The following is a 27,298-nucleotide window of genomic DNA, read 5'->3' as shown; positions in this document are numbered from 1 at the left end:
ACCATCAGCTTGGCAAAGTAAGTCCATACATAAACAGAGATAATGCAATACAATTGAATTGTTGCAATAAAATATATATGTCATACAGGCCAAAGACCATAAAGTTCATAAATTGAACTCAGTGCATGTGCAAGAAAAAAGGGGACTGGATAGTGTGATACCGTTCAGACTCTTTATTCAGTAAACATTAAAAACATACTCACATATTGGAGAAAGAAAAACGCTTGTCAAACATGTAGAAGCCGGCCGGCCTTCAATTGTATTGCATTATCTCTGTTTATGTATGGACTTACTTTGCCAAGCTGATGGTATACCTTATGTACATGTGTTTGCTACATGTGTGAACGATTTCACCTTGGGTAGCTATTTGTAATTTGTTTTATAGGGTCATTAGCGCGGCTTTTTTCCTACTGTAATAATGACACTGACAGGGAAGGGGTTAACCTTGTAAGTGATCAAGGGACTAAATGAGTACCTAGGGGAGTGTTTCTAACTTTTTGGGGGTTGGGCTTGTGAAATGATCACAGAGACCTGTGATCCTACATAGAAGGATCACAGGCGCTCTGATCATTCCAGGGAGAAGAGCGGTCAGCTGTGTTCACAACAGCTGACCGTTCTTCTCTCTCAGCGGGGAATGATCGCGGGTGTCAGGCGGCAATCGGAGCCACCTGCCCGGTGCATCAGAGTCCCCGCTGACGAGTGGGGGCGGGAGCGGACACCAGGCGGCGCGCGCTCACCCCCTAGCTGCAGGTGCGCGACCAACGCAGAGCTACGTCGGTTTGCGCAGGAGGGCCGCCCTGCCGCAGTATGACTGCGGCGGGCGGTCGGGAAGCGGTTAAACGATGCTCAATTGTTACTAAGGGGCCCAAAGTGTGCCAAAAAAATATCCCCCACACCATTACACCACCATATAGACAAAAAGTGCGGCACTAATCTACACACATAATGAGAAATGTGTATAAATATAAATCCTTAATACCGTGTACCAACACCACAGTATCAAATTATATGTAACATGATAAGTCAAAACAATATACAAAAATCATGCAAAAAATATACATAGGTACATATGAACTAAAAAAAATGTCCATAAAAAAGTTCTTAAAAGTACCAAAAACAGAGAAGAAGGAAGGTGATGATAGTTCAGTGTCCCAGCTGTATATTCCAAAAATAATCTATGTGGTCAATGTGCAGAGAGGGAAGAAAAAGGCTTCCCAAGACTCCTCCGTGAATCACCACCAATGGAAAAAAAATGGCTGATGCTTGGTTTGAACTTCAGCAAATTGTTTTCATCACGTCTAGATGCCTAAATGCACTTTGCCGCCATGTGATTGGCTGATTAGCAATTTGTGTTACAAAGCAATTGAACGGGTGTACCTATCAAAGTGGCCCAAATTTTTTACTACTTTAAAAATAACATTCATCTATTACAATCTGCCAAGGGTTCACACTTGCTTTGATTTCTGAAGAGCGATCCACATTTGGATCACTCTTCAGAGAGCATTTGACAGGAGGTGAGGAGGTGTTGTAACTCCTTGAACCCTGCAATGCACACAGTTGAGGGGCTGTTGCAGAGCAGCCCTATTAATCTAAATTGGTCATGCTAGCAGGCATAGTGATCGGTGGAATCATTTGTGCCGTGGCCACAATGCAAAGCATTCCAGCCACAGAATATGTACACCCCTGACCACTGCCCCTGCACCTAAAGGGAGAGCAGTTGGGGGGCCCCTTCTACAGCGAGGTCATCGCAGTACCCCAGAAACAAGTGAGAGGGCTATTTACCCATTGCTGATTCTGCTAGCAGGAACTAAGCCACTGATAGCAGGACACAAAGTGTGCCCAATCCATACTGCACTCTATACCACACTCTATAGCAAACCTAGACCACTACACCTATAGCAGCCCTATACTGCATTTTACCTAACCTTTACCACATCTGAACCACATAATTTGCAACTGTGCTGGGATTATATTGGACCTTTACTGCATGTAGGTAACTGGAACTGTCATTAAGTGTACCAACGCTCTTAAAAGGCCCCAGCGATAGCCGGCAGAAGATAATCTCAAAGGACTTCCCCTCTCATAATAGTTATTGAGCAAGCCTCCTTTGTTCTCCTGCCCCGGCCGCTATCAGTCTCCTATTCTTTTGGACAGTGTATACCCAGTTGGTCTAGTACTATCATCACCACCATAAATGGGCTCTGCCAGTATAGTTCTAGCATTCGGTAGATTAAACTATTCTACTGCTCACTGCAGAACTTGAGGTGGCCTTGATGTTGTTTGTGTTGATCTGGATGACAGATGTCATTTTATGCCTAGTCCTTATTGTTAATTACTGTGTGCTCAATTATTAATTTTATGCTTGGAGCGTGGAGGAAGAGAGCGTGCCTCCTGAAACACGTCAGCTGTCCAAATACAGGGACATGTTCATTTCCACATGTGGTGGACTCATTCCATGCAATTTTTGCTCTTCATGTCTGTGAGTATGTTTTTGGCATTTTCATAAATTTTTTAAAGGTGTCCAAGGGTAACACACTAGGTGTTTGCACCTCCTTTTCTCTTCCATCCATTTCATGCTTGCCTAGTTACCAACCATATTGGGTGACAATATATTAGGTTTGATTTGCTACCTAGTTTGGTGCCTGTTTTCCTTCATATAGCATCACTATTGGATACTAAGTATAACTTTCAGTGAATTCCTGTGATATTGTATGCTTGTACACTCAACCTGGTGTGTCAGAGGGCCTGAGGTTCTTGAGAAGATCAAGGCAAAGAACAGAGGACCCATCCTATCCAGTGGCTTCTATGCAGGTAGCGCTACATATGCTTAATGTTTTTCTTTTTTTTTCTTTTCATGGAACCCTCCTCTCACCAGCTGCCGCTGGCCGCTGAAAATTACTGTAAACAGAGAAGAATGGGTTGTTCTATAAATTATTATGAAAGTCGTGTGATAAAACACATCACCATTTGCAAATGTTTCTCTTGAAAAAGGCAATGCTGATTGCAGTGACACGTACGCAGAATCTGTGGGCAGTTAGCTATGTTTAGAAAGGAATAAAAAAAAATCGTTCCCCTTTAGAAATAAATAAAATAAAAAAATAATTGAGGGCTGACTAGCGCTGACCAAGGACTGGTTAGTTTTGGGTCAAATAATCATTGTTATCAAGTGTAAGGGAATGTTTTATTATAGAAAAAAAAAAATTTGCATAGCAATTCGTCCAGTATAAGTGAATGTACATTAGTTCAGCAAGTATGAAAACGAAAGAAGATGGCAATGGGGGAGGCGCATGCGCGGAGTCTCCCAAGATGGCTGCTTAAGCCCGGAGCTTCGCGCCATCCCGGCACACTCTCCCGCCCCGAGCTGCTGAATGGGCACTCATCGGAAAACAGACTGCAGCCAGACCGTCAGGAAGCTATAATCAAACAGAAAAAAGGTGACCGCACTCCGAAAATTTAAATCAAAAAGGAGTCGTTTTATTCTTCATCACAGGCATCAAAGATAAGACTGGTGAGACATGGGACAGGTAAAAGGTTGACGCGTTTCATGACACAAATGGTATGGTTATACCATACCATTTGTGAATGGTATAAATAAATGAAGGGCCACATTATTGTCATTCAGAATTAAGGGGGGCCGTACTGTGACCAGTAGGAGTAAATCATGCCCCATCTTTGGTAGTAGGGGGGAGGAATAGTGCCCCATGGTTGGTGTCAGTGGGAGGAATAGTGCCCAATTGTTGGTGATATAACAAATCAATAGGTGCCAAAGAGCTTCAGATTTGGTCTGTGAGTTATCCACAATGCTAGACAACCTAGCATTGACCATGATCCAGTTCAGTTAGTTTTTGACCAGGTCCAAAGGGATCACTGACTTTTTCCAGCTCCTAGCCACAGCCAAGGCTGGCCCAAGACATTGTGCTGCCTGGGTCGAAGAATAAAATGCTGCCCCCCCCCCCCCCACAAAAAAAAAAAAAAAAAATCACACCCAAGAAAAGGCCCCCCACATCCATTATTTTATATAAATATAACATTTAGAAAATATTATATACTGTATACTGTTATCTTCTTCCATTACGCACCACTGGACCAGTCCAACAAACACCCAGTCTTGTCCTCAGTCCTCCTATCACTCCTGTGTCTGCCACCGCCCTAGATGATCCAGCCTTCCCTGCGTTACATGGATTGAGCTGATGTGTGATGTCATTGCGCACACCACCATCATGTGAGGGACGTTCCCTGGAGGAGACACTCCGCCTCCTCATAGTCATCAGTTTGCACTACGGGTAGTATGAGATGGAGAAATGCCGCCTGTAATACACCGCAAACTGGTGACACACAAAACTGCTGAAAAAAAAATCTTGTGAGTCAATTTGCTGCCCCTCTCCAAATGCTGCCTGGGTCCAATGAACCCAGTGGGACCCATGGTAGGGCCGGCCCTGGCTACAGCTATTCCATAGGCCAGAAAGATTTCGGGAAACATATAAGAGAATAAATCATTCTTTTTATCCCCTTGGGGTGTTGTGGGGAGTAACCCCCAAAAGCGCCTCTTCAGGGGATTTTTTGAGATTAAGGTTACATTGCAGATGAGGACATAGACCCCAAACCCAAAACCTCTGAACTTTTGGGCACTGCCGCCATATGTGATTTTCTTCTTTTTCCTATTTCTCAATTTACTGTTTATGCTAGTGTATTGTGAGCTGTAGATATAATAATTATTAAAAGAGGTTCCATCAGACCTGAAAGTTATTTGAAGGTTTCATGTTAAAACGGTTGAGTAAGGCTGCTCTAAGTTAATCTATTAAAGGATCAGTCCACTCAAATATTCAGTTACAAGCTGGATTTGGAGGGAATGAACCACAAACAGACCTTTTATAACCCTTTAGCGCAAACTCTTTGACAGAATGTTAGTCAGAGTTCCAAACTATAGTCTCCTCCACCATGGAGACTCACACTTCTTTCTCCAAAATAAATGTAAATTCTATCATGATGGGCACTCCAATGCACATATAAAATACAGCAGACCTCTCTATGGTCCTCTGCAGCTCTCAGTGGCTCCTCCTGTTGACCCCCACCAATTAAAAGATACAGTGATCAATTGGAGATCATTAGAAGTAGGACTGTTCTGAAGGTTTGATTCTCTGGCTGTTCAGGCGTTCAACTGCTGCCCATACATCCCTGTTCAGAGGGAGCCAAGCATCATATAGAAAAGTGGAATTTCTACCGCTTCTATATATGACAGCTTATTGCTGTCAATGCTTCCTAAGGCTAGGTTCACACCCGTGCGTGTGCTTTTCATGCATTTCTTGTGCATTTTTATGTGCTTCCATTGAAGTATATGGACCCAAAAATATACCTTCTTGCGTGAAAAAAAGTACCTGCAACTCTTCCAAAAAATACACTGCAGAAAACTGCATAGATGTAAACAGGATCCATACGAAATCATGTTAAATAATTTACTGAGCATTCCTGTGCTTCTGAAAACGCACTAAAAAGTGCACAGGAGTGAACCTCGCCTAAGAAAGTCATGAGTGCTTGGACCCACTGTGGTTGTAGCAACCACCATCACCAGTGCAATCTCCTTTAATCTTCTTTTGGGAAGATGCTTGTTGTTTACAGGACTCAATTGCTCAAGCTGCAATGTACTCAAATGAATGAATAATAAATAAATGAATGAGAGGAGTAATTTAATTCAGGGAGCTCTTTAGAAAGCTTTTAGCCAGGGAGAAGGAGCCTGAAAGTACACAGCCGGTGCTGTGCTTTTTCTTTATAGAAAAGAGATAATGCTCAGAGAAGTCTTTGAAGCATTTAATACATGTATAGTCTATATTGTGTGTGTGTGGGGGTGTGTATACAGTGGGTACGGAAAGTATTCAGACCCCCTTAAATTGTTCACTCTTTGTTATATTGCAGCCATTTGCTAAAATCATTTAAGTTCATTCTTCTTCCTCATGAATGTACACATAGCACCCCATACTGACAGAAAAACACAGATTTGTTGACATTGTTGCAGATTTATTAAAAAAGAAAAACTGAAATATCACATGGTCCTAAGTATTCAGACCCTTTGCTGTGACACTCATATATTTAACTCAGGTGCTTTCCATTTCTTCTGATCATCCTTGAGATGGTTCTACACCTTCATTTGAGTCCAGCTGTGTTTGATTATACTGATTGGACTTGATTAGGAAAGCCACACACCTGTCTATATAAGACCTTCCAGATCACAATGCATGTCAGAGCAAATGAGAATCATGAGGTCAAAGGAACTGCCTGAAGAGCTCAGAGACAGAATTGTGGCAAGGCACAGATCTGGCCAAGGTTACAAAAAGATTTCTGCTGCACTTAAGGTTCCTAAGAGCACAGTGGCCTCCATAATCCTCAAATGGAAGACGTTTGGGACGACCAGAACCCTTCCTAGAGCTGGCCGTCCGGCCAAACTGAGCTATCGGGGGAGAAGAGCCTTGGTGAGAGAGGTAAAGAAGAACCCAAAGATCACTGTGGCTGAGCTCCAGAGATGCAGTCAGGAGATGGGAGAAAGTTGTAGAAAGTCAACCATCACTGCAGCCCTCCACCAGTCGGGGCTTTATGGCAGAGTGGCCCGACGGAAGCCTCTCCTCAGTGTAAGACACATGAAAGCCCGCATGGAGTTTGCTAAAAAACACCTGAAGGACTCCAAGATGGTGAGAAATAAGATTCTCTGGTCTGATGAGACCAAAATAGAACTTTTTGGCCTTAATTCTAAGCGGTATGTGTGGAGAAAACCAGGCACTGCTCATCACCTGTCCAATACAGTCCCAACAGTGAAGCATGGTGGTGGCAGCATCATGCTGTGGGGGTGTTTTTCAGCTGCAGGGATAGGACGACTGGTTGCAATCGAGGGAAAGATGAATGCGGCCAAGTACAGGGATATCCTGGACAAAAACCTTCTCCAGAGTGCTCTGGACCTCAGACTGGGCCGAAGGTTCACCTTCAAACAAGACAATGACCCTAAGCACACAGCTAAAATAACGAAGGAGTGGCTTCACAACAACTCCGTGACTGTTCTTGAATGGCCCAGCCAGAGCCCTGACTTAAACCCAATTGAGCATCTCTGGAGAGACCTAAAAATGGCTGTCCACCAACGTTTACCATCCAACCTGACAGAACTGGAGAGGATCTGCAAGGAGGAATGGCAGAGGATCCCCAAATCCAGGTGTGAAAGACTTGTCGCATCTTTCCCAAAAAGACTCCTGGCTGTATTAGATCAAAAGGGGGCTTCTACTAAATACTGAGCAAAGGGTCTGAATACTTAGGACCATGTGATATTTCAGTTTTTCTTTTTTAATAAATCTGCAACAATGTCAACAATTCTGTGTTTTTCTGTCAGTATGCAGTGCTATGTGAACATTCATGAGGAAGAAGAATGAACCTAAATGATTTTAGCAAATGGCTGCAATATAACAAAGAGTGAAAAATTTAAGGGGGTCTGAATACTTTCCGTACCCACTGTATATATATATATATATATATATATATATATATATATATATATACATACATACATACATACATACATACATACATACATACATACACACACACACTATATTGTGTGTGTGTATATATACACAATATATAACCAAAAGTATTGGGACGCTGCCTTTACACACACATGAACTTTAATGGCATCCCAATCTTAGTCCATCGTGTTCAATATGGAGTTGGCCCACCCTTTGCAGCTATAACAGCTTCAACTCTCCTGAGAAAGCTGTCCACAAGGTTTAGGAGTGTGTCTATGGGAATGTTTCACTATTCTTACAGAAGCGCATTTGTGAGGTCAAGCACTGATGTTGGACATGAAGGCCTGGCTTGTTGTCTCCGCTATGGTTCATTCCAAAGGTGCTTTATGGGTTGAGGTCAGGACTCCGTGCAGGCCCAAACTCGCTCATCAATGTCTTTATGGACCTTGCTTTGTGCACTGGTGCGCAGTTATGTTGGAACAGGAAGGGGTCATCCCCAAACTGTTCTCACAAAGTTGGGAACATGAAATTGTTCAAAATGTCTTGGTATGCTGACGCTTTAAGAGTTCCCTTCACTGGACCTAAGGGGCCAAGCCTAACCCCTACACCATAATCCTCCATCCACCAAATGATTTGGACCAGAGCACAAAGCAAGATCCATAAAGATATGGATAAGTGGGTTAGGGGTGGAGGAACTTGACTGACCTGCACAGAGTCCTGACCTCCACCCAATAGAACCATTGAGATGAATTAGAGCGGAGACTGCGAGCCAGGTCTTCTCCTCCACATCAGTGCCTGGCCTCATAAATGCGATTCTGGAAGAATGGTCAAAAATTCCCATAGAAACACTCCTAAACTTTGTGGACAGCCTTCCCAGAAGAGTTAAAGCTGGTATAGCTGCAAAGGGTGGGCCAACTCAATATTGAATTCCATGGACTAAGACTAGGGTGTCATAAACGTTCATGCACGTGTAATGGCAGGTGTCCCAATGCTTTTCGCAATATAGTGTATATACAGTACACACACACACACACACACACACACAATGTATTGACTTTCATGGCTGCCTAGCACACCTGGCTCCAGACATTTTGCACCAACCACTGACCAGTGCTATCTTAAAACATGTGCCTATAGTTTGTAGGAAATCTGCCATTTAAAACACCGTTGGGCCCAACGACTTCTAAAAAATACAACAACTCCCTTATTTCAGGTATAAATGCCATTTTTTTTCATTTCTGGCTAAATCGTAGGATGTCCATAACTGAGGCATTTTTCACAAAAAGACAAAATTCTTGAGAATTGGGTACTAAATGACGTACTGGAAAAAGTCAAGTTGTTCTTACAAATTAGGCATTTTCTCACTTCCCCCATTCACCTTGGTGCTTTTAGCAGAACCTTCACCCTCTATGAGAAACCTTGCCATAGTAACACACCACAAAAATCTTATCTCCAATTTCTATTCCTTAATATCACATTCAAATGCCGATGCAGCTTGTAAAGCTTGGGAAAGAGAATGTCGGCCTTTCTCATTCAGTGGACGACTGGGAACAAATAAATACAATGACCCAAAAGTGCTTTGTGAATGTCTTAAACCAAGAAAACAGATATTAAATTCAGGCCAGATGATATTACACTCTATTTGTCCTCCAAAAATATCACCTACTAACACACAAATGTTAGCGATGCGAACAAGACATTGGTTCAGGCTTTTCTATTTACTGGCAATGACCTTCTATTTCAGATATGCACCAATCTATGACCAATATAACTACACCATTGTAGCTACAACAGTCTGAATTAATTTACATCACCCATGTCCTGACCCAACCCAATACGCCAAATAACTCACAATATATTTATTCAGTCCCACTCAAATGTGCATTCCTAAACTGTAGATGACAACAAGGTCCCCAAGACATTGACAATAACTGTAGATGACAAGACAAGAATGGTTTAGAATTGAACAGATACATGGTATGGAAGATCTTATTTATGTTGCCCAAGACAGTCTCGACTAAGTACATCCATATCTAGGCGTGTTGTATTGAAATCCAGAACTCTCACAAATTCAAACAGACGTTAACATCCCCATCTATCAACTAGCCTACTTTTACTCTATCTTGCCTATAGACTACAATATGTTGCTCCTGGTGAAGAGACAAGGTTTCCAGGGAAGGTGAGTCTTCTAAGCCACCAGTTTGGTCCCCTCACCTACTTTTGCTTCCTCCTGATACCCAGGGCCTGTGCTAGACTATTTTACGCCCTAGGCAAGACCAGCTACTTGCGCCCCCCCCAAAAAAAAAGGGAAGGGTTAGAAACTCCTCTATGTCATACCCAGTGACCCTGATCTGATGGTTCCTCCATGTTATGCTTTCATACCCAGTGACCCCCCCATATTACTCCATGTCACACCCGGGGACCCTAATGTCCCTCTGTGTCACACCCAGGGACTTTGATGTTTTTCCATGTCACACCCTTGGACCCCAATATTCCTCCATGTCATGCCGTCATACCCACTGACCCTGATGTTCCTCCATGTCATGCTGTCATACTCAGTGACCCCAATGTTCCTCTATGTCAGACCCTGATGTTTTTCCATGTCACAGTTGGGGACCCTGATATTCCTCCATGTCATGTCACACCTGGGGACCCTGATGTTCCTCCTTGTCACACTTGGGGACCCAAATCCCCCATGGCACACCTGGTGACCCCGAACTCCTATTACACCCGGTGACCCCTATCCTCCATGTCACACCTGGTGACTCTGATTCCCCATGGCACACCTGGTGACCCCGATTCCCTTTCATACCAGGGATGCTCCATGTAACACCCAGGGACCCCGATCCCCTGTTCTGGGGACACTAACTGGGCGGTATGAAGAGAGTGGCCCCCACTCTGCCCTCCTTCACCATGATCCTGCTGATTCCTTCTCCCAGGACGCTCCTCTCCTGGACCACAGTGCTCACCACAGCTCCAACCGGCTCCTGGTGGAGGGAAAAGCAGCAGTCACAGAGCTCCGCACATCCTTCATCAGCAACCTCCTCAGACCATTCCGTTGCCTCGTTGCTTCTGCCCCAGTAAAGGTTCCGCCCTCCAGTGCCGAGCTCCGGCTCAGGTTCAGCTCTCCTCCGCTCCCTGCTTAATACCAACCCAGAGAAATGAACGGATGCCTACCAGCTCAGTGCAGAGAGTCACTTCCTGCCCGGGGTTAAGACCATTCAGCTCCAGCTGAAGAGGATCATCATGCAGGCAGAACTCTGGTGGGCTCCATTCCTGCCTCTTGGGGCCCCTCCAACAGTGGTGGAAAGCCAGGGCCTGATAGTTCTGCCACTGCCCATAGCCAGCCCGAGCTTTGATACTGTTATATAGGCTCATTAGAGTTCTCCTAAATCCTGTGACATTGTTTGCCTCTGCCTACTACTGAGGAGTGTTAGTGGTAGATAAAGCGAGAAGGTACAATGCATTGAGATATGAATATTTATTTTTGAAAGAGATAATCTGGCATCTTTCTCTGTCCCTTCTTCCTCCCCTACCACCTCCCCTTCCTCCCCTCTCAGCTCACAATAATCATTCATGATGGAGAGAGAGTGCCGACTCCTGGCTGCGCCCCTAGGTGGCAATGCGCCCTAGGCGGCTGCCTAGTTTGCCTAGTGGAAGCACCGGCCCTGCTGATACCCATGTTTTATCTTTTCCCTCCTGCCACCCTACCTATTCACCACATGCCATTCCCTCCTTCCCATCATCCCCTCGTTACTATACCATCATGTTCCACCCCTCTTTCCTTGCTGGATTGGTTTCTTCCCCTTCTCTCTCTCTTTCATTCCTCCTCTCCAATTTTAGCAAATGTTTGCTCTAGATTTTATTATAGCCCCCATTCTTAGCATATGTTGTTATTTTTCCATTTATCAATCACCTCACATTAAATCCCAATCTCCCACATAAATAAGCTTCACATTCCATCACGTCACTCATTATTGTATAAAATATTTACAGAACTTAATAAATCTTTCCTTCCCCAGGGGGATCCTACAATGTATATTGTATGTGATAAAGTTTCAAAAAAATCAAGAACAAAAACATGCCTGTTATTTTAATTGTAATGCTAGTTTTGAGTTCTGTATTCCTTGCCTGTTTTTCTCTGAAACATCTTTCAATAAAAAAAAAAAAAATATGGAAATCAAAATAAAAAAAAGATATAGTTTGCCTTTAAAGCATTGGAAGCTGTTTCTAAAAGTATTAAAGGGCCATGGGAAAGGCGCCAAACTAGAGAAGGTGCATTGAAATCCCGGCATGCTTTATTATTGTGTATCTGTCATAAGAGAACACAAGAGCTGCCACTGCTTAACCTCCTTCTAAAAATAATAATTAGCACTTTACATGTACGGTTTTAGATTATTATTAACCACTTGCTTACTGGGCACATATACCCCCTTCCTGCCCAGGCTAATTTTCAGCTTTCAGTGCCAACACACTTTGAATGACAATTGCGCGGAAATACTACACTATGCCCATATTAAATTTGTATGTTTTTTTTTTTTTCACACAAATAGAGCTTTCTTTTGGTGGTATTTAATCACCTCTGGGTTTTTTATTTTTTTTGCTAAACAAGCAAGAAAAGACAAAAAAAGTTTTCATAGTTTGTTATAAAATTGTCCAAACAGGAATTTTTTCTCCTTCATTGATGTGCGCTGATGAGGCTGCACTGATGGACACTGATAGGCTGCACTGATGAGCCCTGATAGGTGGCATTGATAGGTGGCACTGATGGGCACAGATATGTGGCACTGATGAGCCCTAATGGGGCAGCACTGGTGGGCATAGATAGGTGGCACTGATGGGCACTGAGAGGTGGCACTGATAGGTGACCCTGATAGGCAGCACTGATATATGGCACTAATGGGCGCTGATAGGTTGCACGGATAGACACTGGTAGGTGGCACTGATAGGCAGCACTGATAGATGGCACTGATGGGCACTGATTGTCAGCACTAATGGGCAGTACTGATGGGCATTGGTAGGTGGCCCCGATGGGCACTGGTAGGTGGCACTGGTTAGCAGCACTGGTGGGGACAGTGCCGGACCGATGTCCCTCTTACAGAAGCCGGTGATCGGCACTGAAAAAAAAGCAGATGACCGCCTTCTGTTTACATCACGTGATCACCTGTCTGGCTGATCACGGACTGCTCCCCCAGCATCCTCCCTGCATTTTAGGTCCGCGCTGTAGCCTTCTTTCAGCTATAGCATGGGTGTAACGTGGTTAATATCTGTATGTGGGTATTTATGTTGGCAGCTTTCTGTTTACATTTTATTTAATGTGAAGTTGTGATTTATAACACATTTTCACACATTGGGGGTAGGTTTTTGTGTTTATCCTCCCTTTAGACTGTAAGCTCCATGAGCAGGGCCCTTCTCTATTCCTACTGCATTGAACTGTAGTAGTAATAATAAGCACAGAATTTTTGGGTTTTTAAAAATAATTGCCTAGCTGTTATCCTGTCCCTCTGGCTCCAATACTTTATCACTCCACAAATCTTGCTGTTACACTGCCTATTCACTCATTGACACTGCAGATTCCCCTGCACCCAGGTGAGCACCATATGCAAATCCCAAACTCAGGGCTCTCAGACATTACCCCATCCAGCAAGCAATGCGAAACCTTCCGTAACCAGGATAGGATGCGCCTCGCCAAAATTTGCATATGGCGCTGTTGGTCTGCGAATGGAAAAATAAGTAACGTTTACCTCCTGCAATTATTTGCCTTGAAGCCAAGTCAGAAATCTGAGACTTCACCCCAGCCATACCAGAGATCCGCCTTGCCAAAATTTGCATATGGCACTCACGGTTAGTTGATAAAAGAAAAGTAGCGTTTGCCATATGCAAATTTTTACTTTAAGCCAGGTCAAAACTCTGGGACTTCACCCCATCCAGCAGGCTACAATGCAGTGCGAAACACTCGGAAACTAACAGAGGTATATATTCATTGAAAACATAGCATGCCTGAGATCCATTTTGCCAAAATTTGCATATAGCGCTCACTACTGGGCTGCAAATGGAAATAGAAGTAGTGTTAACCCTATGCATTTTTTAACTTGTAATCAAGTCAGAGCTCTTGAACTTCACCCCATCCAGCATGGCACAAAGCAATCCATATCCTTCAGCAACCAATGCCAGAGATCTGCCTTCCCAAAATTTGTATATAGCACTCACTATTGGGCAGTGAATGAAAAAAGAAGTAGTGTTAACCCTATGCATTTTTTAATTTGCGGTCAAATCAGAGCTCTGGGACTTCACACCACCCAGTATGACACAAAGCAATGCATATCCTTCAGCAACCAATAGAGGTATACATGTATTGCAACATAAAATGGCAGAGATCTGCCTTCCCAAAATTTGCATATAGCACTCACTGTTGGGCCACGAATGAAAAAAGAAGTAGCGCTCGCCATATGCAATTTTCGACTTGCAGTCAAGTAAGAGCTCTGGGACTTCGCCCCATCCAGCATGACACAAAGCAATAAATATCCTTCAGCAACCAATGCCATACAATGCCAGAGATCTGCCTTCCCAAAATTTGCATATAGCACTCACTGTTGGGCTGCGAATGAAAAAAGAAGTAGCGCACGCCATATGCAATTTTTGACTTGCAGCCAAGTAAGAGCTCTGGAACTTCACCCCATCCACCATGACACAAAGCAATGCATATCCTTCAACAACCAATGCCATACAATGCCAGAGATCTGCCTTCCCAAAATTTGTATATAGCACTCACTGTTGGGCCGCGAATGAAAAAAGAAGTAGCGCTCGCCATATGCAATTTTTGACTTGCAGCCAAGTAAGAGCTTTGGAACTTCACTCAGTCCAGCAAACCACAATGCAATGCGTATCCTTTACCAACCAACAGAGGTGTACTTGCATTGCAACATAGGATAATATCCATCTTGCCAAAATTTGCATATGGTGCTCACTGTTGGGCCGCAAATGAAAAAAGAAGTAGCACTCGCCATATGCAATTTTTGACTTGCAGCCAAGTAAGAGCTCTGGAACTTCACTCAATCCAGCAAACCAAATGCAATGCGTATCCTTCACCAACCAACAGAGGTGTACTTGCATTGCAACATAGGTTGCCTAAGATCCATCTTGCCAAAATTTGCATATGGTGCTCACTGTTGGGCCGCAAATGAAAAAAGAAGTAGCGCTCGCCATATGCAATTTTTGACTTGTAAGTAAGAGCTCTGGAACTTCACTCAATCCAGCAAACCTCAATGCAATGCGTATCCTTCACCAACCAACTGAGGTCTACTTGCATTGCAACATAGGATGCCTAAGATCCATCTTGCCAAAATTTGCATATGGTGCTCACTGTTGGGCCGCAAATGAAAAAAGAAGTAGCACTCGCCATATGCAATTTTTGACTTGCAGCCAAGTAAGAGCTCTGGAACTTCACTCAATCCAGCAAACCAAATGCAATGCGTATCCTTCACCAACCAACAGAGGTGTACTTGCATTGCAACATAGGTTGCCTAAGATCCACCTTGCCAAAATTTGCATATGGTGCTCACTGTTGGGCCGCAAATGAAAAAAGAAGTAGCGCTCGCCATATGCAATTTTTGACTTGTAAGTAAGAGCTCTGGAACTTCACTCAGTCCAGCAAACCACAATGCAATGCGTATCCTTCACCAACCAACAGAGGTCTACTAGCATTGCATCATAGGATGCCTAAGATCCACCTTGCCAAAATTTGCATATGGTGCTCACTGTTGGGCAGCGTATGGAAAAAGAAGTAGTGTTTACGTTTGTAGGTTCATCTATTTTTTATTTTTTTTTATTATTAACTACATACTTTCATTGGAAACTTGCTGCACTGGTACGCAAACCTGCAGATCTGGGCAACAAGGTAAACCGAACTTTCAAGGTTCTGCTGAAGAAATGTTTTGCAGAACAGAACTATCGAATGTCTCATTAAACAGGAACTTGACTTCTCCGTAAGAGCTAGAAACGTTCTTTGTAGAGACAGAGGAAGTCTGTGGCCTGTTTTGCAACTGACGTTCTTGCCGGAGTGTGTGACTTTCATAACAGTTGAACTGAAGGTGCCTCTCTGTTAGTCGACCAGCTGAAGATTGACAGATCAACATCGCGCTGAGCCCCGGCATTTGCTACCATGAAATCTTCTCAGGTCAGTCACATTTCATTAGCTACACTAGACCGATCCTCTAAAGCCGGGAGAATTATTGAGGATCAAATTGATATCGCAAATTTTGTTTTTTTTATTTTTTTTTATATTGTTTTATTTAAAAAATTTGTAATTCACAAGTCAAAAAGTTGACGTGCAACCCAGAGCAACTAAGGAGCAGTTTACTGGTCTATCACAGATCAATTCTGATCGGTTGTCGCATTACTCTTTGCCTTATTGCCCATTTTTAAGGGCTCATTCACCCTACAACGCACAAAAAAACGCATGCGCATGAGACACGTTAACGCACATCGGCATTCATTTTTAATATATTTTACTGCATTTTTAAAAAGCCCGTATAGGATAGACCACAGGTCAAAATACTAACTTTTTTGTACTTTTTATAGGCACATTAAACTGATGAGCATTGATGTTCATTTTTGCACATTGCGGTTCAAAAAAATTCAACATGCGTACATTTTTCCTTTTTTCCTCAATGCCCTAGTGTGGTATGAACGGAGCACATAGTCAGCAATTGCCTTCTTTGTGTCCTTGCATTGCATTGATCAACGCAGCTCAACGCACCAAGCGTAAAGAAGCCCTTACCCATAATTACACATAGTTACATAGTTTGTGAGGTTGAAAAAAGACATCAGTCCATCCAGTTCAGCCTATGATGTGTGTGTGTGTTTTCTGCTAACTGTACATTGTATACCCCTGTATGTTGTGGTCTTTAAGGTGTCCATCTAATAGTTTTTTTAAAACTATCGATGCTCCCTGCTGATACCACTGCTTGTGGAAGAGAATTCCACATCCTTACTGCTTTGACAGTAAAGAACCCCTTACGTATTTTATGATTAAACCATTTTTCCTCTAGTTTTAGTGATTGGCCACGTGTCTTATTGTATTCCCTTTCTCTGAAAAGTTTGTTCCTTATGCTAGGGTCGCCAGTACAGTATTTGTACATTGATATCATATCCCCCCTCAATCGTCTCTTCTCCAGAGAGAAAAGGTTCAGTGCTTGTAGTCTTTCCTCATAGCTGATGTCCTCCATTCCCCTAATTATTTTTGTTGCCCTTCTCTGGACTTTCTCCAGTTCCAGCACATCCTTCCTGAGGACCGGTGCCCAGAACTGGACAGCATACTCCAGATGTGGCCGGACCAGAGTCTTGTATAGTGGTAGAATAATCTCTTTATTTCTGGAGTGAATCCCCTTTTTTATACATCCCAGTATTCTGTTGGCTTTGCTTGCAGTGGCTTGGCATTGCATGCCACTGCCAAGCCTATTGTCTACCAGTATCCCCAGGTCCTTTTCCATTCCTTACGCTAGGGTCATCACCAGTACAGTATTTGTACATTGATATCATATCCCCCATAGTGTTTCGGTCATTTAAAGGGCAACTCTGCCTTTACACAATTTGGCTACATAGACATTCTAAACCAGAGCAGGAAAACAATCAACTTTGTAAGCAACGTTTGTTTTGTAGACATGCTGGTAATTTACTTGGTTCAATTGAGTGCCACCCAAGATGGCTACCTTGTAAAATATTGCCATTACACGCATTCCTGAAAATGGCTGTAGCAGGACACAAGGTTAAAGCTAATATCGCCAGCACTCCGCGGGTCTTCAAAATAGCATCCAAAAGTTTATTAAAATCACACGTTGCAATTCTCTGCTGTGATGTGATTTAGACCCTGTTCACACTGGTGCGATCTGACTTGCCGGGGCGACCTCACAGCTCGCACCGCGACCTCGGAGCGGCCGGGACAGACTTCATATCATTGAAGTCAATGCAGGTCGCTCCGGGTCGCCCCAAAGAAGCTCCGGACCCTTTTTCTAAGTCGGAGCGACTTGTGTCACTCCTATTAGAACGGGTCCACAGCTTCTCTACGGCAGGCGACCTACGGCGACCTGTCAGGCGTCCAGGTGTGAGCGGGGTCTTAATATATTATATAATAATAAATATTCTAAATATATATTAATATATAATAATAATATATATTAATAACTGGGACACTATTTTGAAGATCCATGGCAAGATGACTGCCTTACCTCCAACGCAGTTTGAGTACCAAAGAAAAAAAGCACTATAAAGATACAAACTAAAACTAATATAAATTTTGTTCTATTGGGCACAGGCAGGGTCTTAAAATTTTTAGGGAATAATGTTCAAATTTGGCTTGTCGCCATATGGGACCTCTAGACTCAATCGGTCATAATATTTCATTATTAATAGACAACTGTGAACTGATCCTCATGGAATCAAGCAAAATTTGAACATTTCCAGTAAAATAATGGATACTTCAAAAATTAGAGAATTGGGTTGACTTGCTAAAGGAGTGGAGACTTCATAAAGTAAATGTTCTGTGGCTTAGTAAATAAGGTGAATCTGTGCTTGTTGACACTAATGTGTGCGCATTGATTCATGTATGCAACGTGATGCACAGAACATTCACATATGTGCAATGCAGTCAGTTAGGATGTGCTGTAGATTTGTGTTGGGATGCAATTGAGAATAAATTGCAATGCACAGATACAATGTATTACATATTTACATAGTTAGTCAGGTTGAAAAGAGACACAAGTCCATCTGGCTCAACCAAAAAAAAAAAAAAAAAAAAAAACAGTAATGAAAACCCAACCATACAATCCCATATACACAATCCTATACCCGTAGTTGATCCAGAGGAAGGCAAAAAAAATGCATGCATAGTGCATTACTCGGTATGTTGTGATGTGAATGAGCCCTGCCTACTCAGTCATATACAGGGTAAGCCCAATTACATTTTTTCTTGCACATGCATGAAAGAACACAACTCTACTTTATTAACTAAGCTCGTAAAAAAATATATTTTTTCCTGTATGTTTGGCAATAATGCCTCAGTGTATACAATATTTTTAACCACTTGCCTACAGGGCACTTATACCCTTTCCTGCCCAGGTCAAATCTCAGCTTTCAGCGCTATCGCACCTTCAATGACAATTGCGTGGTCATGCAACACTGTACCCAAAATACATTTTTAGCATTTTTTTTTTAGACAGATAGAGCTTTCCTTTGGTGGTATTTAATCACCGCTTCGTTTTTTATTTTTTTGCTAAACAAATGAAAAAATACAGAAAACGTTGAAAAAAACAACCGCTTTTTTTTAGTATCTGTTCTAAAAAAATAAGTAATTTTTCTCCTTCATTGATGTAAAGTTGATGATGAGGCGGCACTTATGGGCACTGATAGGCTGCACTGATATGCAACACTAATGGGTACTGATAGATGGTACTGATGGGCACTAATAAGCTGCACTGATAGGCTGCGCTGATATGCAACACTAATGGGTACTGATAGATGGTACTGATGGGTACTGATAGGCTGCAATGATGGGTACTGATAGATGGTACTGATGGGCACTAATAGGCTGCACTGATATGCAACACTAATGGGTGCTGATAGATGGTACTGATGGGCACTGATAGACTGCATTGATATGCAACACTAATGGGTACTGATAGATGGCACTGATAGGTTGCACTGATATGCAACACTAATGGGTACTGATAGATGGTACTGATGGGCACTGATAGACTGCACTGATCTGCAGCACTAATGGGTACTGATAGATGGTACTGATGGGCACTAATAAGCTGCACTGATAGGCTGCGCTGATATGCAACACTAATGGGTACTGATAGATGGTACTGATGGGTACTGATAGGCTGCAATGATGGGTACTGATAGATGGTACTGATGGGCACTAATAGGCTGCACTGATATGCAACACTAATGGGTGCTGATAGAAGGTACTGATAGGCACTGATAGACTGCATTGATATGCAACACTAATGGGTACTGATAGATGGCACTGATAGGTTGCACTGATATGCAACACTAATGGGTACTGATAGATGGTACTGATGGGCACTGATAGACTGCACCGATAGGCTGCACTGATCTGCAGCACTAATGGGTACTGATAGACGGTACTGATGGGCACTGATAGACTGTACCGATATGCTGCATTGATCTGCAGCACTAATGGGTACTGATAGACTGCACCGATAGACACTGATAGATTTCACCGATAGGCTGCACTGATCTGCAGCACTAATGGGTACTGATAGATGGTACTGACAGGCACTGATAGGCTGCACTGATATGCTGCACTAATATGCAACACTAATGGATACTGATAGATGGTACTGATGGGCACTGATAGACTGCACCGATAGGCTGCACTGATCTGCAGCACTAGTGGGTACTGATAGATGGTATTGATGGGCACTGATAGGCTGCACTAATATGCAACACTAATGGGTACTGATAGATGTTACTGATGGGCACTGATAGACTGCACCGATAGGCTGCACTGATCTGCAGCACTAATGGGTACTGATAGACTGCACCGATAGACTTCACCGATAGGCTGCACTGATCTGCAGCACTAATGGGTACTGATAGATGGTACTGACGGGCACTGATGGGCTGCACTGATATGCTGCACTAATATGCAACACTAATGGATACTGATAGATGGTACTGATGGGCACTGATAGACTGCACCGATAGGCTGCACTGATCTGCAGCACTAATGGGTACTGATAGATGGTATTGATGGGCACTGATAGGCTACACTAATATGCAACACTAATGGGTACTGATAGATGTTACTGATGGGCACTGATAGACTGCACCGATAGGCTGCACTGATCTGCAGCACTTATGGGTACTGATAGATGGTACTGATGGGCACTAGTAGGCAGCACAGATGGACAGTTTTTTTTTTTAAGTATCTTTATTGCTGGAGAGAATGTTTTTTTTTTTTTTTGAGTGGCTGTCGTTTCCACGTGGCATGATGGCATCAATCAAAACTCAAACAATTGTTATTTGGATACTTTAAGTGCATATTGAAGAAGGGAGAGGGGGATTGAGCTTAAAATATGCCAAAACTTTTTTTTTTTACTTTGGGGATACAGTACAGTAGGCTGGGCTGCTGTTAGAAATCATGGGGCCCCGTACAGCCTATCCTTTTGACCCGCCCTTGACCCCACCCCTGTCCCAGCTTTGAACGTGTAATAGAATGAGACAGGACTTGTCCACTTGATGGAGAGATCTGGGGTCTATTAGACCCAAAATCTCTCCTCTAGCCTTCAAAGCATCTGATAATATTGAGATTTCTGCTTCTACAGGGCTTTGGAAAGCCCTGTTTGTTATTTTGCAGAAATTAAGTGTAAAGGTGCCAGGGCCCCCCTGTTAAGCTGATAGGGCCAGGCCCAGTACAACAGGACTGGCTGTACTGCCTTATCAGCTGGAATTATTAATACCCCTGTCAGGTTTTTTTTTTTATTGCTGTCAGTTAGGGAGATCTCCCTTCACTTCCCATTCCAGAAACAAAACAGGAAGTGAGAGGAAAACTTCTTCAAAGTGTAGAAAAATCCCTTCTTAAGCTGTCACCAGAACAGATTTCCCCATTGGAAGATTTCCCCTCACCTCTTGTTTTGGTGAGAGCTGTAAAATGTTGGATTTAACATCACTTTCAATCCCAGTGGCAATGGTCAACAGGAAAAAAATATTCAGGGTGAATATCTTCACTGGGGATACAGAAAGCAAAAAAACCCCCCGACCATACTGGAAGAATACCACACCAATGGTCAAAGAGTCCAAAGTGAAGTTTTATTAACCACTACAGCTCCGGAAGGTTTACCGCCCTTCGTGACCAGGCCATTTTTTTGCGATTCGACGCTGTGTTACATTAACTGATAATTGCGCTGTCGTGCGATGCTGTACCCAAATAAAATTGATGTCCTTTTTTTCCCCACAAATAGAGCTTTCTTTTGGTTTTTGATCACCTCTGCAGTTTTTATTTTTTACACTATAAACAAAAAAAAGAGTGACAATTGAAAAAAAAAAAAAAGAAAACAATATTTTTTACTTTCTGCTATAAAACATATCTAATAAAAAAATGTAAAAAAAATCAAATTTCTTCATCAGTTTATGTATTCTGCTCCATATTTTTGGTAAAAAGAACCCCAATAAGCATATATATTGATTGGTTTGCACAAAAGTTATAGAGTCTACAAACTATGGAATGTGTTCACGGAATTTGTATTTATTTTTTTTTTTTTTACCAGTAATGGTGGTGATCAGCGACTTATAACGGGACTGTGACATTGCGGCAGACAAAACGGACACTTAAGCCCCGTACACACACGCAGATCGTCGTCATACAAACGTCGGCGGACGAAAGATCTGCCGATTGTATGCGTGTTAGTATGGTGCCTCCGACAGCTGTCTGCACACAATCCGCGGACAAGAGTCTTTCTTGCAAACATGAAAATTTTTGTCTGCGGACACCAGAACGGACAATTGTTTGCCTGTCAGTACAGAAATCAGCCGACAGACCGCAGATTTGCAAGACTGGGCATGCTCAGAAAATAAAAAACACAGGGAAAGTTAACCATTACATGACATCACTTCTGCAGTCAGCTGAAGTCTGCGGACAAAATTCTTGTGCTGTCCTTGTGCTGTCTTTGCACTTTTCAACAGACACCGACATCCCGGGGAGAAAAGACGAACATTTGTATGACGACGATCTGCGTGTGTGTATGGGGCTTAAGTGACACTTTTTTGGGGACCAGTGACACCAATACAGTGATCAGTGCTAAAAAAATATGCACTGCCACTGTACTAATGACACTGGCAGGGAAGGGGTTAACAACAGGGGTGATCAAAGGGTTAAATGTGTACCTAGGGAGTGCTTTCTAACTGTGTGGGAGGTGCTTGTATTCTGGGAAGACAGAGATCCGTGTTCCTGCTTAGCTGAAACACAGGATCTCTGTCTTCCTTACTACCAGAACAGCGATCTGCCTTGTTTACATAGGCTGACCGCCGTTCTGTCTTTCTCAGGAACGATTGGCGGGTCCCGGCAGACATCAGGTCCATCGGATCCACCCGATCCCGATGTGTCCAATCACATCGGGATCGGGTCGCCAGAAGTGCAGAATCACGTGCCCAACCTACGGCCCTTTGAGGGCACCACTTAACTGAACAAGCCTTTAGAGCCCGGGAGCCCAACCTACGGCCCTTTGAAGGCACCACTCTTGTGACCAAGCCTTCAAAGCTCTGGTGCCCAACCTACGGCCCTTTGAAGGCACCACTCATGTGAACAAGCCTTCAAAGCCCTGAAGCCCAACCTACGGCCCATTTAAGGCACCACTCATGTGAACAAGCCTTCAAAGCCCTCAAGCCCAACCTACGGCCCATTTAAGGCACCACTCATGTGAACAAGCCTTCAAAGCCCTGAAGCCCAACCTACGGCCCTTTTAAGGCACCACTCATGTGAACAAGCCTTCAAAGCCCTCAAGCCCAACCTACGGCCCTTTTAAGGCACCACTCATGTGAACAAGCCTTCAAAGCCCTGAAGCCCAACCTGCAGCCCTTTGGCATAGGATGTGCGACCCTTGGATGTCAGTGGTCTGTAGTGGGAACATTGATTATGGTAATAGCATTGATCTCTACTAGCCTCATGTATCATGTTCCCAGTTTCGTATTGTCTTCTGCAGCAAATCCCCAGCCAACAATCTATCCTGTCCTCAGTCTCTGACCCCCATTTCCTCTATTAGGTCTGCAGTTTCTGGCCGTCCTCCCACACATTATGAATATTGAACATTATGTGCAGCCCTTTGGTTTTGTCAGGGGCCACATTTGAGGCCCCCTTTATTTCACATGTTGACAACCACTGCTTTAAAGTAATTGTTTGTGGAAGAAGCAATAATGCTGGAGTCATAAAAAGTATCCTGATGATTATTATTACTACTTTGGTTAAAATGTAATTCCGTGCACAGTTGCTGTTCCCTGACCACATATATTCTCACCATACCCTCCTGACTATGCTGACAGCTCTCCTGCTGCCTGCCTTTGATTTAGACATACTTTATATTACCATCAGTAACAGTATGGTCACACTTAAATGTAATTAAGGTTTAAAGTTTATATGAGATTTTATCGAGTTATTCAGAGCAGAGAAACAATACCAGCTTTGTGCTGCTAAAAATTAGCTGACACTTGAGATATAATTTTTGCCTGACATCTGTTTTCGTGCCTCCGCACTATCACTGTGGTTTTCATTCTATGTAGCACATAAAACAGCATAATAAAAAAAAAGCAGAATATTTTTTTTTTTTTTTTTTTTTAAGGTTTTTATTCTCTAGTTTAGGTTACTGTAAAAACATCTAAAGAAGATGTTCTTTTAGAACTCGGGACCAATGGAAAAGGATATTGTTTTAAAATAAGGAGCCTCTAGTCTTTGCTTCCAAAAAGCTGTGTATATGTTAGGGATCGACCCATTATTGGCAAAGCCGATATATTGAGGGCCGATCTGCACTTTCCTCGATATATCGGAATCGGCCCCAGAGGTTACTGATATTGCCGATATTTTGGGAAAGTGCTGTCCCGGAGTGATCCCTGCAGCTAGAGGCATCACCCGGTACCGGCGTCCATAGCCGACGGTCGGCTGTCTTGTAATAACAACCGATGCGGCTGTTAAGCCGCTCGGCTGTCATTGCAAGGAGCGGGAGGGGACGTCTCCCCCCTCCCGCCGCCTTCCATGGCTCACCAGGGTCTCCCTACCTGCACGGCCGCCGAAGACCCTATCAAAACCGCATTCGGCTCTGATCGGGTTTCCATGTAAAAACCCAGAAGTGATGTCATGACACCACTTCTGGGTACTCAGCGCCAAATAAAAAAAAAATTACAGCATTCAAAACAGTCAAAATTGGCGTTTTGAATGCTTTTAGGTGCAGAGGAGGGGTTTGGGGGTCTTTTAGACCCACAGATCCCTCCACAACAGTACCTGTGTTAAAAAAAAATAAAACAATTTAAATGTCCGAAAATATCGGTCGATACCGATATGCAATGACCAAAATATCGGTATCGGTAATAAAAAAATGATATTGGTCGATCACTAGCATATGTGCATATTTTAATTGAACATTAGCATGACAGTTAGCAGTTGATTATCCGCTTGGGGACCAGCCGCAGTACATGTACTGCGGCTGGGTGGCTTGTACAGGCAGGCACAGTAGTATACCTGGACGTTGCGGCTTTCTACCAGGTTCTGGACTTAGTGGAAACTTAGTTAGCACAGCCTAGCCAATGATTCATGGACGGGACTTGCTAATTGGCTGTGTCCAATCACAGCCCAAGGCCCTGTGTTGACAGTCAGCACAGTGCTGTGTACAGAGGGAATGCTTTCTGTTTTCTTATCCCTGCATAGCGCCTCTGATGATGTCAAGTGTATGACGATACGCGTAAGGCGGACCGGGCACTCCGATGTGTAGCACGCTTCTCTATACTGCGGTTTTACTCTGCATACCTTCTTAAACTGATTTCATGTAAGTGCAATACCTTTACAATAAAATTGCCTGTTTGTACATATTACACTATTGGCCTGCTCTTGTCCTTCTGAGGTGGTGTCATTCCTGCTGGAGATTCAGAGGGGTACAGGCTTGCTTCCATCTACACTGTCCCTTTATACAAGAGTTTGGCAGTCATTATTGATTGGAGGAATTAAGAGGGATCCTCTTTCATGCTTAGTGAATCCTGATTTTTTCCTGGTGTTGTTTGACCGCTCTGTAACAGGAGGATCAGACTTTCTGGTAAGCAATTTTGGCTGTCACTACTGGGTGATATTGTGCTTTTCCCACTGTGTACACTGGTGACTGGATGATCTGGATTGGTCTCCCTCCTTTCCTCTTTATAAGGATCTTGGGGCATTCATACTTAAATAGTTATGGACTTTCCTTCATTTGCATATATTTTTATATGTACATTTACCATTGGCACTGCTTCTATTGTATTATTGTTTTTTTATGGGATTGTAATCTGCTTATTTAGCTGGCTGCCTCTGTTGTCTTCCTTTTTGTTTGTTTTTTCTTGATTCTGAGCGCAGATATCGCTCTCCCCTTTTTGTATAACTGCTCAATTGTAAGTTAACCACTTAAGCCCCGGAAAATTTTACCCCCTTCCTGACCAGGGGGTATTTTGCGATTCGGCACTGCGTGACTTTACCGGACAATTGCGCGGTCGTGCGACGCTGTACCTAAATGAATTTGACGTCCTTTTTTCCCCACAAACAGAGCTTTCTTTTGGTGGTATTTGATCACCTGTGCGATTTTTTGATCATGCGCTATAAACAAAAAAAGAGCCACAATTTTGCAAAAATAACAATATTTTTCAAATTTTTTTTATATGAATTCCCCCCCCCCCCCCAAATGTAAAAATCTAATTTTTTTGGCCAATTTGTTTTCTGCTACCTATGTTTGGTAAAAAAAAATAACAATAAGCGTATTCTGATTGGTTTGCGCAAAAGTTATTGCGTTTACTAAGGGAAAGATTTTTGTCATTTTTGTTGTTTTTTTTTTAACACGTAATGGCGGCGATCTGCGATTTTTTTTGCGGTACTGCGACATTGCGGCGGACAGATCGGACCCTTGACTGACATTTTTGACACTTTTGGGGGTACCAGTGACATTACTACAGTAATCAGTGCTATACATATGCACTGTTACTGTAAAAATGACACTGGGAGGGAAGGGGTTAACTTTATTGGAGAGGGAGGGGTTAAGTGTGTCCCTAGGGGCGTGTTTCTAACTGTCATTGGATGTGGCTTGTGATGTAAAAGCACAGATCAACGGTCCTACATAGCAGGACCGAGTGATCTGTGCTTTTACACAGGGGAGAATGACAGGTGGCTTTGTTTACATTAGCCGCCTGCCTTTCTCCCTCTCTACCCGACGATCGCGAGTGATTGGCGTACATCGGGTCCGCCGGTCACACGCGCCGGCTTCGTCGGGTACGAGCGGGGACGGGAGCGCGCCTCCGCCGGCGTGCGCTCGCCCCCTATTCGCTCCCAGGCTAGTGACGTACCGCTACGTCACTTTGCCTGGGAGGGGCTGACCGCCGCGGTATATAGTCGGGCGGCGGTCGGCAAGTGGTTAAAGTAGCACAGTGCCGAATAGCAAAAAAATGCCCTGGTCATGAAGGGGGTAATTAGTTAAAAAATAAAAGATAGAATACGTCTCATTTGGGGCAATAGTTAGTTTAGACCTAAAGTGATATACTATTTTTTTATTTTATAATCAGCCTGTACAGTAATCTCCCCATTTACCATTAATACCTTAACCCTGACAGATGAGGAGTAGATGAAACTTGTCTTGTGAAATAAAGATTTATTAGACTTACAGTATGCCTGTGGTGCTTGCTCATTCTCTCGGCACCCTTTAGTTAGCACATTGTATTGCAGTAAATGACAGGTTTGGTTTGGAGATAGCTTGATTGTATTTCAGAATCAGAAGTGAAAGTCTTTAAAAAGAAACTAGACTCTCTGATGTTTTTACAGATATACTGTATATGCAGATCAGTGTAATATATTACCAGTGCTGTCAAACCTGAAACACTTTGTTTTTAAATGTCAACTTCTTCCTCCAAAATTGGAGCTCTGCCAAAACCCCCCCCCCACTTCTTTTCCCCTGCATCCCTCCCATGCAATGCTTCGATCCCCTCCAACCAAAAGAGAGAAATAAAGACTTATTAGACTTACATTATGTCTGTGATGCTCTCATTTTTCTCCACAATAT

The 27,298-nt window shown here is 43.2% G+C and overlaps 2 protein-coding genes across 2 annotated transcripts in view; one reads left to right on the top strand and one right to left on the bottom strand.

Moving 5' to 3' along the window:
* The window catches only part of TG (thyroglobulin), a gene marked incomplete at its 5' end in the record, with an annotated part of 481,401 nt that overhangs the window by 134,979 nt on the left and 319,124 nt on the right, over positions 1 to 27,298 (bottom strand). The window contains one exon of the mRNA XM_082259019.1: positions 15,343 to 15,417. Coding sequence (XP_082115145.1) covers positions 15,343 to 15,417 — 75 coding nt within the window. The remainder of the gene's footprint in view (positions 1 to 15,342; positions 15,418 to 27,298) is intronic.
* Positions 15,542 to 27,298, top strand: part of SLA (Src like adaptor) — a 74,641-nt gene continuing 62,884 nt past the window's right edge. Inside the window, exon 1 of the mRNA XM_082258719.1 lies at positions 15,542 to 15,675. The gene's annotated coding sequence lies outside the window, so the exon portion shown is untranslated. The remainder of the gene's footprint in view (positions 15,676 to 27,298) is intronic.

The sequence above is a fragment of the Pelophylax lessonae genome, assembly GCF_965119305.1.
Source record: "Pelophylax lessonae genome assembly, chromosome: 5".
NCBI lineage: Eukaryota > Metazoa > Chordata > Amphibia > Anura > Ranidae > Pelophylax > Pelophylax lessonae.
Note: the sequence above shows the minus strand (reverse complement) of the source record. Positions and strands in the feature narration are given on the sequence as shown.